At 28.1% G+C, this 12,893-nt stretch overlaps 1 protein-coding gene across 5 annotated transcripts in view; it reads right to left on the reverse strand.

The window, feature by feature from the left end:
• The window catches only part of snz (sorting nexin snazarus), a 52,182-nt gene that overhangs the window by 32,480 nt on the left and 6,809 nt on the right, over window positions 1-12,893 (reverse strand). For 2 of the 5 annotated variants that reach the window (XM_087160577.1, XM_087160576.1), the window contains exons 2-5: window positions 5,196-5,414; window positions 3,012-3,184; window positions 1,991-2,122; window positions 846-1,018 (exon numbers count right to left, since the gene is read on the reverse strand). In XM_087160577.1, coding sequence (XP_087016703.1) covers window positions 846-1,018; window positions 1,991-2,106 — 289 coding nt within the window. In that variant the 5' untranslated portion in view covers window positions 2,107-2,122; window positions 3,012-3,184; window positions 5,196-5,414. Of the gene's footprint in view, window positions 1-845; window positions 1,019-1,990; window positions 2,123-3,011; window positions 3,185-5,195; window positions 5,415-6,505; window positions 7,679-12,893 lie in introns of those variants that run through there. The other 3 variants (XM_071181942.2, XM_087160574.1, XM_087160575.1) reach the window with 3 other exon arrangements.

A 12,893-nucleotide genomic window follows, 5' to 3' on the forward strand; every position in this document is an offset into this window, starting at 1 on the left:
AATACAATTTAATATAGATGAATTAAAGAAAAACACAAAATTTTTATTAGGTATGCTTTTGTCATACATTAATCTAAAACAGAACATCACAGCAAAGTCACGTCTTTTCTTTTTCGAGTTGTTTTCATTGCTACAGTGAGGGAAATATTACTAAACCAAGCACTCTATGTGCAGTCGATTCTATTCGATATTTCATCGTCAAGTTAAAGTTGGTTATTAAAATTGATTAAATTTAAAATAGTTTTTGTGCTTGTCAAATATAATAATAAGCTATTTAAAACGCATATAAACTGGTGCAACTTAAACGTGTCCATCGCTGGTGTCATCTTAATTTGACAAAGGTATAGATAAGTTGGTTTCTTGTTATGTCAAATATCTGAACACTAGGTCCTAGGTTCTATCCTTGGGCCCGGTAAGGTTGACTCAGCCTTTCATCCTTTTAGTGGATCGATAAAATGAGCACCGAGCATGCTTAGAGACTAAACACTGGGGGCTCCATGCTCAGCTGACCACCCAACCGGAACAACTGCTCCTGCACTGGGGTGCAGGAGCAGTTGTTCCCAAGTTCAAGAAAACTGAGATGGGCAGAGTAGGCTTTGGCTCTCTTTGGGCTGTCGTGCTACTAAGTTTAATTTAGTTTAGTGGAACTATATGGAAAAATAGTTTCATAAATGCTCTTTCATGTAAAAATAAACTTTGTTTTTTAAAAAATAAAATGTTTTAAGCAAGTTTTTATAAAATGGTACTCATTTTACAGATATGTAACGTGTTACGTAATATGTGTAGTTAATGTTGGTAAGTGTGTTATAAGTAACGTGTCACTCTATAACTATCACATAACTCACCTGAAACTGTGAATATTTCTCTGAGTAGAGATTTTAAAGTAAGATGGTCAACATAATCAGGAGGTAATAGAGTAGCCAACAGAAATTCACAGAGACATCTTAAATGATCCAATTCAGCCTCTTTGGATGATAAAAACTTAAAAACCATGTATGGCTGGATTTTTTCAGCTGGACTGAAATCAAATCAGTAACACATTAAGAACTAGATGTTTTGCCTGAAATTGCAATTTTATTTTTCAAAGAAATCAAAAAAGTTATAATGTGCTGATTTTCTTATATACAAGAAATCAACTAAAAAATAAAAAAAAAATTATTTTTTTTAAAAAATTGTTTTATTTGGATAAGAAATAACCACAGTGAATTTTTTTAAAACAATATCTTTGCAAACAAAACAAAAGTTTTTAAATTTTTATTTGCATAAAAAATTGGGACAGTTCCCATTTTAAAAAACACATATAAATTTTTATCACGAAAAACAACTTTATCAATTCTATTAAACTATTTTAGTTGTGTTTAGGGAAATTTTTTTATGAGATAAAAAACAATAAATACTGAAAAAAAATGATTTTCTTTAGTGTAACATTACTAAATGGACTATCATGTAGATTTACACTAAAATATATATTTACCTGGCATAATATAGTTAAAGATTAAAACATCCTTAATAGACAATCAATGATTTAATTTGAAGGAAAGAACTTAAAAATTTAATTTTATCAAAACAAATACAATGGTTTGTTTACTATCAGGCTGAGCCGCTCATTTACTCACTTATGATGGTTAGGTTTTAACTTCATTTTTTAAAAAATTTTAATTAAAGATTTTATTTACATCCTACACAACAATTAAAAGTAAAAATTTATGAAGATTCTTTGTGGTAAAAAAATATTTTTAAAAAAAACACATGATGAATCTAGTGAGTTTAACTCAATTGAAATATCTGTTGCATCTGGTGAACTTAAATCAACAGAAATATCTGTAACATCTCATGAGCCTAACTCAATAGAAACATCAGTTACATTTGGATAGCTAAAATGAATTAATACCCCAATAAAAAACCGAGTATTTGAAACATGCAGATGGTGTTACAGTCATATTGATTGACTAAAAAAGTTTAAAATCATGAAAAATAATATATTACTCACTTGACCACAGAAAATCTGATACGTTGCATGTGGTCGGTTAGGATGTTAACAATATCACTGGTAATCAATTCAATTTCAGAAATTTTTTGACAACGATCTCTAAATGTAAATAACATTTGTCTGATAGGATCTCTGAAAATAAAGAACAAAATTTTTCTTAATTTCTTGTAGTACAACTTGAAATAATAGGAATATAAAAGCAATTTTAAAATTGCAGTTTGAATTTTTTAAATGAAATTTGTTTTTTACGAAAAAAATAATTCTGAAAAGTAATTAACCATTTACCATGAAATTTAAATCTACATGTCATTGCAACATATATTTTTCTTTAGAACTTTCTTAACACTAGGACCTACAGAGAGGATTTTTGGTAAATATATTTGGTCATTAGCATAATTATCAGTGAACTCTGAAACGTTCTGGAACAAATAAATCTAATCTTGCAAAAGTTGCGAGCCACCTGGCAAAGAAAGAAAAAGACTTGCATGTCAAAGATACTTAAAGAAAGACCTTGGCAAAAAAGTAACAATTAATATTCAGATGACAAAATTAATATTCTGAGTCAACTTACAGAATTAATGACAAAATAAAAATTAGGGATGTACTGAACCCCAAAAATTTAAGTCTGGTAACCCGGCAAGAACTGAATCCTATACCCACCTGGTTTTGAGTAACAGGCAAAAAAAAATTCCACTAATCCAGTTCTGTGTATCCAGCAAAAATTGCATTTATTAGACAATCAGTTCCAGGTATTAAACTAAATTTTTATCAGGATATAACATTAATTTAATTAATTTAAATTTACATAAAACAGTGCTACCTGACATAGGATATCAGGTGAAATCAGTCTGCTGGTACTGAATAAAGAAAACTAGAATCAAGATTTGAATATACGGCACTTAAATTTGTTAGCTGGACCAGGGTAATAAATCTCTGGTTTAGCTTGCCGTGTACTGGGTAATTGCCGGGTACCTGGTACATCCCTACTAAAAATTACTGATAATGAATAATCAATATTTACTTTAATTGTTTGCAAAATAAACTAGGGTGTTTCACAACATATGAGTACCAGCTTGAAATATAGTCACGAAATAACAGTGATATCAGTTCCTCGATGACGTCATCGACATTTCGAGAGACTAATGGAGTAGTTTTAATTTTTCCAGGTGGAAATTTCAAATCTGCAAGTCGCTCCTAATAAAAAAAAAACATTCATATAAATTAAAAATATTTCTAAATATTATATAAATTCAATAGAAAAAATTGCTACAAACTATAACATGAAACAATATATAAATTAAATAACACAGTTTTGTGAAAGAAAAATTATAGTTAAGAGCCCTTTCAAGGCTAATAGGGGCATTCTCAGAAAAAATTCAATAAAATTCCCCCATACCCTTAAACCAAAATATATATACCATGTTTGCTTAGTTGTTCGTCTGTGACGGAACTTTTCTGTAACAATAATTAAAGATAAAAAAATAATTGCCAGTAAACAAATTTGCCAAGTTAAAACAATTAAAAAACTAATATTTAGCTACTTTTAACTCAGTTAAAACCCTTACATTTTAGAATGCCTGAAATTTAATAAAAGCAATATTGTTACCTTATTAAAATTTCATGTTTAAAATAATGTAAAATAATAAATTAAACATTTTTACTTAAATTTCTTAAATATAAACTGATCTGTATATTTTTGATGCATCATTATTTACATTAATTTGTAAATTATTAAAAAATAAACACTAATATGGTCAATTTAAAATTTTGTTTATGGTGAATGAAGAACAGAGCTGGAAAGTGGGAACAATTTTTATTAATTATGTTTAAAAAGAATGCAAAAATTGTCTTTCATTCATTGCCTTTATAAGTACAAAATGCAAATGTATTAGAAAAGAAAATTGATCTCAATTGCCACACAATGCCCTACTTTCTCCGCCAACATTGCGGATGAAGAGGTAGAGCATGCAACAGAAGAGACTTGGAAGTTTGGGTCAAAGAGAGATGGGTAATATAACATTGGGTTTGCACTATTTCCATTCTAGCTCTATGATTGGAAGTTAATTACATCATAAACTACGATTGAAATAAAGAAAAAATATGAACTTAGCATTATTATTTAATTAATCTCATTATGAACTCAACAATTTCTTTTCAAAAATGATCTTACTATGCATTACCCTTTAACTAAACTAATAGATTATAAGTGCATTTAATCCTTTTTTTAATTGCATTTTTTGAAAAGGAAATGACTAAGAAAAATTACCCTATCAAAAATAAAAAATTAAAGAATTCAGTTCCCATCAAACTAAATCCCTGGTAATAAATTTGCTTAGTCAACTTGTTATTTTGTACTTGTTAGGCTGTGAATTAAAAATGCAATAAGTTTGGCTAAAATATACCCCCATAAAAAAAGTTTTTATAATATATCTCCTAATAAATTAGATAATAAAAAATAAATTTTACATTTAATTTGTCAGAAACAAATATTTGATGAATGGCTCTAAATTATAGTCTTGAATGTCAAAGATATCAAACTTTAGAAAACATTTTTAATTTAAATCAGTGACATTAAAAAAAGAAACAGTTGATTTCAATGAATGACTTTTTAAAAAAAAAATCAAGTGATTTAAATTTTGCCAACCACTGATATTATGAGGAAAAAATTCTACAGCTTACCTATCTTGAAACAGTACTAAGAAACTGCTCAATGTAAAAATTTCATCTTTGGAAGAAAAATACTACATTTCACTTTTCATATAAATATAATATACTTCATAATATTTATTAGTTATCAATTGAATAAGGTTACATTTTTTTCAACAAATAATGATTAAAAATTAAAACTTGATGTTAATCTTTGACAGTTCATTACCAAAATAATAAAAAGAATACTATGTTAAAAGGTATTCTACTTTAAAAACCACCAAAGCTACAGACAGAAATGGAATATATTATTTTAATTTATCTATTTATTTATCTATTTTTGATATATATTTCATGCATTTTTCGTACTATCTACTTTTACAGGAAACAGAAGTTACTGACACATATAGAGTATTTTAATATCTAAATTCTTCTGCCTGAACTGTGATATTTAAGAATGAGCAGTCCTTATCTTTTTACAAGGTAGTTTCTCAAATAGTGAAAAGAAATTAAAAAGAGTTGTATTGCAGACACCTTTTCAACACAGTTATTTACCCACCTTAGTTTTCGAAACAATAAGATCATTTGGCTGCCTCTTTATTCTCTTTGGTACATAAGGATCCAAATCTAATCCAGTCAGTATCCCAATTAAAGCAGCACCCAGAAAAATAAGAAACTTGATAGAGAGACATAAAGAACTGTAAATGAAGGCTATAGTTGGAATTAAATAACCCAATATGTGTGTGATCAAAGATACAGCAGCAAATGCAGATACAATCTGAAATTTTAAAATAATATTTACAATTACTAATAAAATGAAATAAAAAGATTATTTAAAAGATTGTAGTTAGACTACAAATTTAATTTTAATTGTCAAATTATGTAAAGGGGAAAAAATTATCATCTAATAAACTAACCAAAATGGTCTTTAAATAATATATAAATATATTTTATTTAAGCAAAAATTTGAAACATAAAAATGAAAATTTTAAAACAACCATTTGCAATTGAATAAAAGATTATACAGTAGGGAACCGATTATCCGGAATGATCAGGACCAACGCTATTCTGGATAACTGATTTTTCCGGTTTTTTTGAATCGCTACAAAAAGCCGTTTTTTTTAGTGTTAAACCCAACTAAAAAAAAATAAAAAATATTTGGAAATAATCTTAAAAAGAAGAAAAAACGAAGTAATATAGTAATGATTATTTCTAAAATGATGGTATGGTAAACATCTTTCAAAAAAGAAAGAAAAATCCTAAAATTTTATAAGGAAAAAAAAATTTTTTCCTTATAAAATTTATTGAATTTCGTTATTGAATTTCGGCAGGGAAAATTTATTGAATTTCGTTCCGATTTTTTGGTTTTCCGGTTTTCTGATTTCCGGATAACGGGTTCTGTACTGTATTAAGGGATGAAATACATTTCAAGATTCTAAAATTACCATGTTACATTACAAGTAAGTAACTCCAAACATTACAAGTAAAGGTTTGTATAATATATATATATTTTTTTAATAAATGCAATGCATTTATTTTAACCAAGTTAAAAAAGCTATTTTATATCAACGCTTTAACTGTTAAAGAGCTGTGCAAAAATCTCAATGCAACAAAAATCAGATTGACAATTAAAAGACTAATGCATAAAAAATAACAAAAAATTAAAAACTGCAATTTTCAAGTAGATTAAAAAAGTAAAAATAGTTTTATTAGACTTAAAATTAAATTATGCAAAGTGCATCACTTTCAAAGGTGTACAGAAAATTTTTAGCGATGATGGAAGTTTACTAAATAAGCAATTACATTTAATGATAAGTTTAAGATTGGTACATTGAATATATAAGCAAATTTTTTCTTATTGGTACCTACTTAAAATTAATCGCGAAACCTCTGCAATTTCCAGGCAGTGGCCATGCAACAAAACTTCTTAAAAGAAAGTGGAGGACAACTAAAATGTTTTAAGTCGTAACCACTTCCAGACAAGTCTATATTTCGCTAAAATATTTTGAAAGTTTATAATTAATTAACTTTTTGCGATTGCAGTTGACACAAACAGGTACCTATACAGATATATCCCATAAATAAACGTATGCAACAAATTTGGAGCATGTTTTCATGAGATAATCACAATGATTATGGCTACAATATTATTTTTTCAAGATTATGAGATGTGATACATTTTTCAAAAAATACCTTACTTATAATGCAAGTAGAAAATTTCTAGTGTTTTAAATACAAAAACAAAAATGATATCAATCCTTTCTGGTTGATTATCTTTGATATTTCCAGAATAACTCATTTTTGCTTTATCAAAACAAATAGTAAACGTAAGTGCAATTCAATATTGCTATGATTTGTTGTTTTGCTCGATTCTGGTGAGAAATCGTTTGAAATATGAAGTGATTGAGGTCTTATATTATTGTCAAACTTCACTTTGTATTATTTAACAAAATATTCAAGAAAAAAACATTATAAATAAATAAAAAGTTATCCATACAGATTCATGCCAGGAAAACTGATGAGAGGATAAACATATAAAAAAGGTTAATAAATTTTCAATTATAGAAATAATTTCTAAAGAAAGAAATATAAGCCTCAATATTTTCTTATCGAACTAAGCTTACGCCTTAAACAAGAGCATTTAACATATGTTTTGTTATTGTTTGAAGATTGAAAATATAAAATAGTTTTAAAAGTCTAACCATGTAAAAACATTCCATGATGAATTTCATTTTAAAGGCATAATTATTACATTCTTTCTCAGAAAATACTTGAAAACTTTTTGAAAAAAAGTAGCAGTGTTCGTAATTTCTGTATCATATGAACGATAACATAATTTCAGATAATAAAAAAAATTACAGAAAATGATAGGTGAATAATAGTCGTCTTATTTTAAAACAATTTGATATGTTTATTTCATAATTTGAAACTATAAAGCAAATAGTTTCAAAACAAAGGTTGAAAACCAAAAACTTGCAGGAACTCAAAACCAATACAGGGTAAACAGCAAGTTTTTTTACGGTTGATTAATTGATTGTTTGCGTTTTTGGTTGTCTATTTCTGCGTTTTGTATTTCTCAGCTAAAATAGCTCATAACTAGAGAATTTGTAAAAAAATCGCATCTGAGCATTCGAAACTCGGCTTGTGTACTCGTTTCGCATTTGTTATACAATGCTGTTCATTTTCTGAAAGTTTGTGTGAATGCAATAAGTGTTTTAAAGGCTTCGTTGTTGTAGTTAATTTACGTCGCACTAGAGCTGCACAATGGGCTATTGGCGACGGACTGGGAAACCTCCCTGAGGATGATCCGAAGACACGGCATCGCAATTTTGATCCTGTGCGGAGGGAATGGCCCATCCTCTTCGGTAGTCCAACGATAAAGTCGAGCACTTTACTGTAGAACAGTTTTAGCGAGGACCAATACTGCACACCCTCGGTCCCTACGCAAACTGATCCAAGTGGTCACCCACCCGCACGCTGGCCGCAGCCAGTGATGCTTGACTTTAGTGATCTGCTGGCGTTCTGCAAATATTTGCTTTGATTGATTGTGTTAAGTTCGGTCTTCATTGGTATCCCTATGCCCTTCTTCAGCTTCTGTAACCATTTCTTGAACTGATTTCACAAGTTTCAACATTTTTCAAATGATGCATAAACATCATACCTGTTGTTAGAGGTGTTTTACCGAAACTGTAACAAATCAACATTTTCTTTAGCATCAGTTGCAATTGTTTTTCCTCGCAAAATAAATTAACTTTTTTTTTCATTCATGGTAGAATTTGTGAACGATAGATGTGGGAATCTGCTAGTTTCAAAATTGATCTAAACGGGAATTATTATCATTATCTGAATTTGTGACGGGACCTTTAAAACAATGCGATACATACGGGAAAACGAAAGATACGGGTCTCCCAAACAATTAACTTCGAGGATATCTTTAACGACTGACAGAAGCGAAACATTTATCTGCTTCGGAATTGTTTCATTATTCAGTTTCCCTTTAAATATTAAAAACTAAATAATCGCATGAAAAATGAATAGGAAATAATAAATTTTTATTGATTTTTTTTACAAAATCAATATGCCCTATTTATTTTTAAATGATTGGCTTATTTTTTACTGCGTTAAAACATGTGAATGGCAAATAAATGAGCTCCTCATGCATTTTCTAAAACTGTAGTATAAACATTTTTTAAATGGTGATAAACAACTTTTTATTTAAGTTGTAAACTTTCTATCCCTTTTGGCCTTTTCCGTAAATATTCGCGAAACATTTCAGATTGGACTTCATCCGAAACTTTTATAATGATTTCCAGCGTGGAACACAGAACCAGAACTTCCAGCCACAGAAACTTGCCTGATTAATTTTTTATAAATTTTGTTTTATTTTTAATAGTTATATTATTTACAAGAGTTTCAGTATAAAACTAATAAGATAGTAAATAGTTGCCTACTTAAGATATATGGTTGTTTGTAAATTTCCTTTACGCATATACGTGTGTAATTTTTTTTTTTTTTTTTTTTTTTTTTTTACAAACAACTCAAATCATTAATTTTTTCAATTATTATTTTTTTCTTATTCACTAACTTTATTTTATTATGGTTTAAATTAGCATTTCGTTTGAAAGTTTAAGAGTTTGTTATGTACGCTATTCAGGGTTTCACGCAACAATCGCCCTTAATATATTTATGTGCTGCGTGTCGAAAATGCAGTAAAATATGTATAAGGGATCACAAAATCATATTAAATCGGGGAAGAAAAAAAAAAAAAGACGTTGTCAAAACTGCCTAATCGTTAATTAGGAAGGTGGATTGAAAAACAACAAAATTTGTTGAAAACTATTGTCTTATGAAACTTGGAAGAGTATATAATAATCAAGTTTCAAAAAATTTCTGTTTTCTTTGAATTATCTTTGAATTGTTCTATGAGAATTATCTTTGAATTAAATTTCTTTGAATTGTTGCTATGAGTCCTGCGTTCCTCAATAGTGATGATTGGGATTCAAAAAGTAATCAGCGATAAAAGAAACTTCTTTTTTTTTATACTAGAAATTTTTGTAATTAAAATTTCGTTGAGAAAATAGTAATTTAAATTGTCTGAATTCCGTGAAATTTTTTTTAAAGAAAAAAAGATCTAAATCACAAGTATAAATAGAAAAACGTTGACACAGTAACGTATAACATCATTCTTGAACATCAACCTATTTCTGGTCAAAATGCATTGATTAGAGTGTGGATTTTCGATTCTAAAGGCGTTCAAGGGAAAACGTAATTTGATCATTGATTCATAAAATTAAAATACTCCTGGCCATAATTTATTTTAAATGAAAGTTAGAGTCATATTCCTTAATGTTTCCCATGTTTACTTTGAAAGTGAAGAATTCTAAAACAATACCTATATTAATAATACAATAACCTACATTAAACTAAACAAATTGTTGGAGTGTAACATTGATTTTAAAGTACTTCATTAAAAAGACTTACTGGTAAGATTGTCATAAGTTTCAACTTATTTCTGTAGCAGTAGATGCTATTAGCATTTAGAAAATATTAAAATTTATGTTTCTGGAAAAAAAATTCTAAAAGCAAAATTATTTTAAAACAAAATTTTAATTACGTATATATATTTTATTTTATAACAGTCGTTAAGGAGCCGACCCGATTCTGGGTTTACGACTACCAATGTTCAACTCTTTGTCCTTGTAATTTTGATACCAATCCAGAAGACAAGGGAGCTCCTGGATCAGTACCCCCCGGAGGTGTTTATTTGTTACGGAAACTTGGGGGACTTTGTGACCCCGACAGATTTAATCTTGCACGAATCACCATTAAATACACGGGGATTCTTCGACCGACTGAATTCGAACTCCAGTTCTCACAAACTTGTGCCCATTGCCCTACCAACCAGGCCACCCCTACCCCAAGCATGCATATTAAAAACGATTTAGTATTTTTGTAAGACAATTCTTCAACTTTAACAATTTTTGCTCAACGTTACTGCTTTCGAAATATCGTAACAAGCTCAGTCAAGCACGTAGGTATAGTTTTTTCATGGGGGGGTGTTTTGTGATTGAGGAATTTATTAATTAGATGCAATTTAATTAAACCAGTTACATACATACAAGTAAACTCTTTTTGGTTTTGATAAAATAATCTAATACAGAAGTTTTCACTGTAAGCTTCATTTAAAAGCTAAAAATCACAACCAGTGATCTAAATGAAGATCAAAATAAAGACAAGCCATAAATGTCGTCGATCGCTTCCCTTCGGTTGGGAGATAAGCGAAATTCAAATAAAAAGAACATTAAAACAAAACCACCGTCATTGTCAAAAACTCCGTATAAAATATCAATAAAAATTCATCTGTTCACCGCAAATTAAGCAGGCAAAATAATATATTTTAAAAAATGAATTCTTTACGAAGTAGAATTCATGGGTAATTTTCAGGAAATGCCACACAAATGAATTTTTTTTAATTATTAACTTTTGTTACTATATTTCTTTTTTTAACTATATTTCTTTTTTCTAAAACTCGTTTATTAAAAGAACTCTAATTAATACCTCATAGAGAGCAATGTACAATAGTTAACAAGCATTTAGCAGGCATTTTATGAGACTAATTTTATGTGCTCGAATGGCAGGTTAGACAGGTTTAAAAAGCGGAATAACAGAAATTCAGGAAAAATTATCTGAGAGTCAGGAAGTGCTTCCATATCTGATGCTAAGGATTGCTCATCAGCTAAAAATTACTAATTTTTTTTGCACGCAAGACGAAGAATAATGATTATTACTGCATGTATATTACTGCATGTATAATCACTAAATATAAAAATAAACATTAGTTCAGAAAGTGTTGTCACAACTTAATTATACAGAAAATTTATGAATTACGTTGAATTTATTATTACGAAAAATTTATTATTATGAAAAATGCATTAATACGAAAAATTTATTATTACTTAATAATTTTTTTCTTTACAGATTAGAACTCTTCGATACTATTCTGATATTTTGTAATTTAAACTGATATTATTTAATAAGTGGATGTAAAGGTTTCCTGTTAATCTGTTGCGTTAGGATAAAATATTTATTATTTACTAAATTTCAGTTGGCGTATATTTTTTTTAAAGATTCCTTCACAAGGTCTATGCATATAATAGCTAAAGAAAAAGGGGTCTCGACTCTGCTATAAATATATATGAAATTAAGTTGATAAAAAAAAAAAGAACCATTTGAGCTGATTCTAATCATTCATAAAAAGTACTGAATAGTGTTTTTTTAATTAACAACTTCAGTAATTTTTATGATAATTTAAAGGTTTGTTGACATTTGTTTTAATTTTATAAAACTGTCACATATATCGCCACTTTTGATAATGCAATGAAGTCGTGTTATCGTTAAAAATTTGTCAATATCATAAGTAACTTCCCTCGCAATAAGATCCCAAGAAAGGAAAGTTATTAGTAATTGAAAGTATTTTTCATTTTCTAAAAAATAGTTAGACTTTAAGTTACACTTACACATTTATACTAAGATAGTTTGAATGATTAATTACTCTCAGCTATTCATTTATGAAATTTTTGTGTTTTATTATAAAATTAAATGTAATATAGATATTTCAATTCTGACTGAATTATAATAAAGTTGTTTCAATTTTCAGTTTAAAATTTCAAAAATTTTTAAGTCCGATTTCATAATCATTAAATAAGAACAAAGATTGGGAATTAAAAATAAAATTATGCATGAATAATCAAATTTACTAAATAAATCTATTTGTTGTACAGTTTAAATGTTGAATATATGCGGAAATATAAAAGTATTATAAATGTTACATATATGCGGAGATATTGATTTAATACAAATATTCGCTTACCTCCAATATTTTTTATTCAAGTTCTTCTTATAGCCAATAAAAGATCACATTATATTTGCAGTAACAGAATTACACAATACAAATTAAAAATTAACGGACGAAATTAACAAATAAAAATTAATCAGAAAGAAAATATAAAAAGAAATTTTAAATAAAATGCTTCATTAAACAAGAAGGAAAATCTAAAACTAAGCACTTTTAGCATAAGTGTCTAAGACAAAGTTACCAGACAGAATGACCGAAAAAATTGCCAAGGAAGTTTCATGTGTTGAAAAAGTTAACATATATATGCAATATGCTGTCCTAGAAATCCAAGAGAATTCTTTGTTTGAGGCTTGGCCAAAGAATACCTAAGGAGGCCTTTTCATTTCAATTCCAACCTTCAGT

Source organism: Parasteatoda tepidariorum, chromosome 4, assembly GCF_982258835.1.
Source record: "Parasteatoda tepidariorum strain Cologne lab strain chromosome 4, Ptep-v5.0, whole genome shotgun sequence".
In the NCBI taxonomy this organism is placed as follows: domain Eukaryota; kingdom Metazoa; phylum Arthropoda; class Arachnida; order Araneae; family Theridiidae; genus Parasteatoda; species Parasteatoda tepidariorum.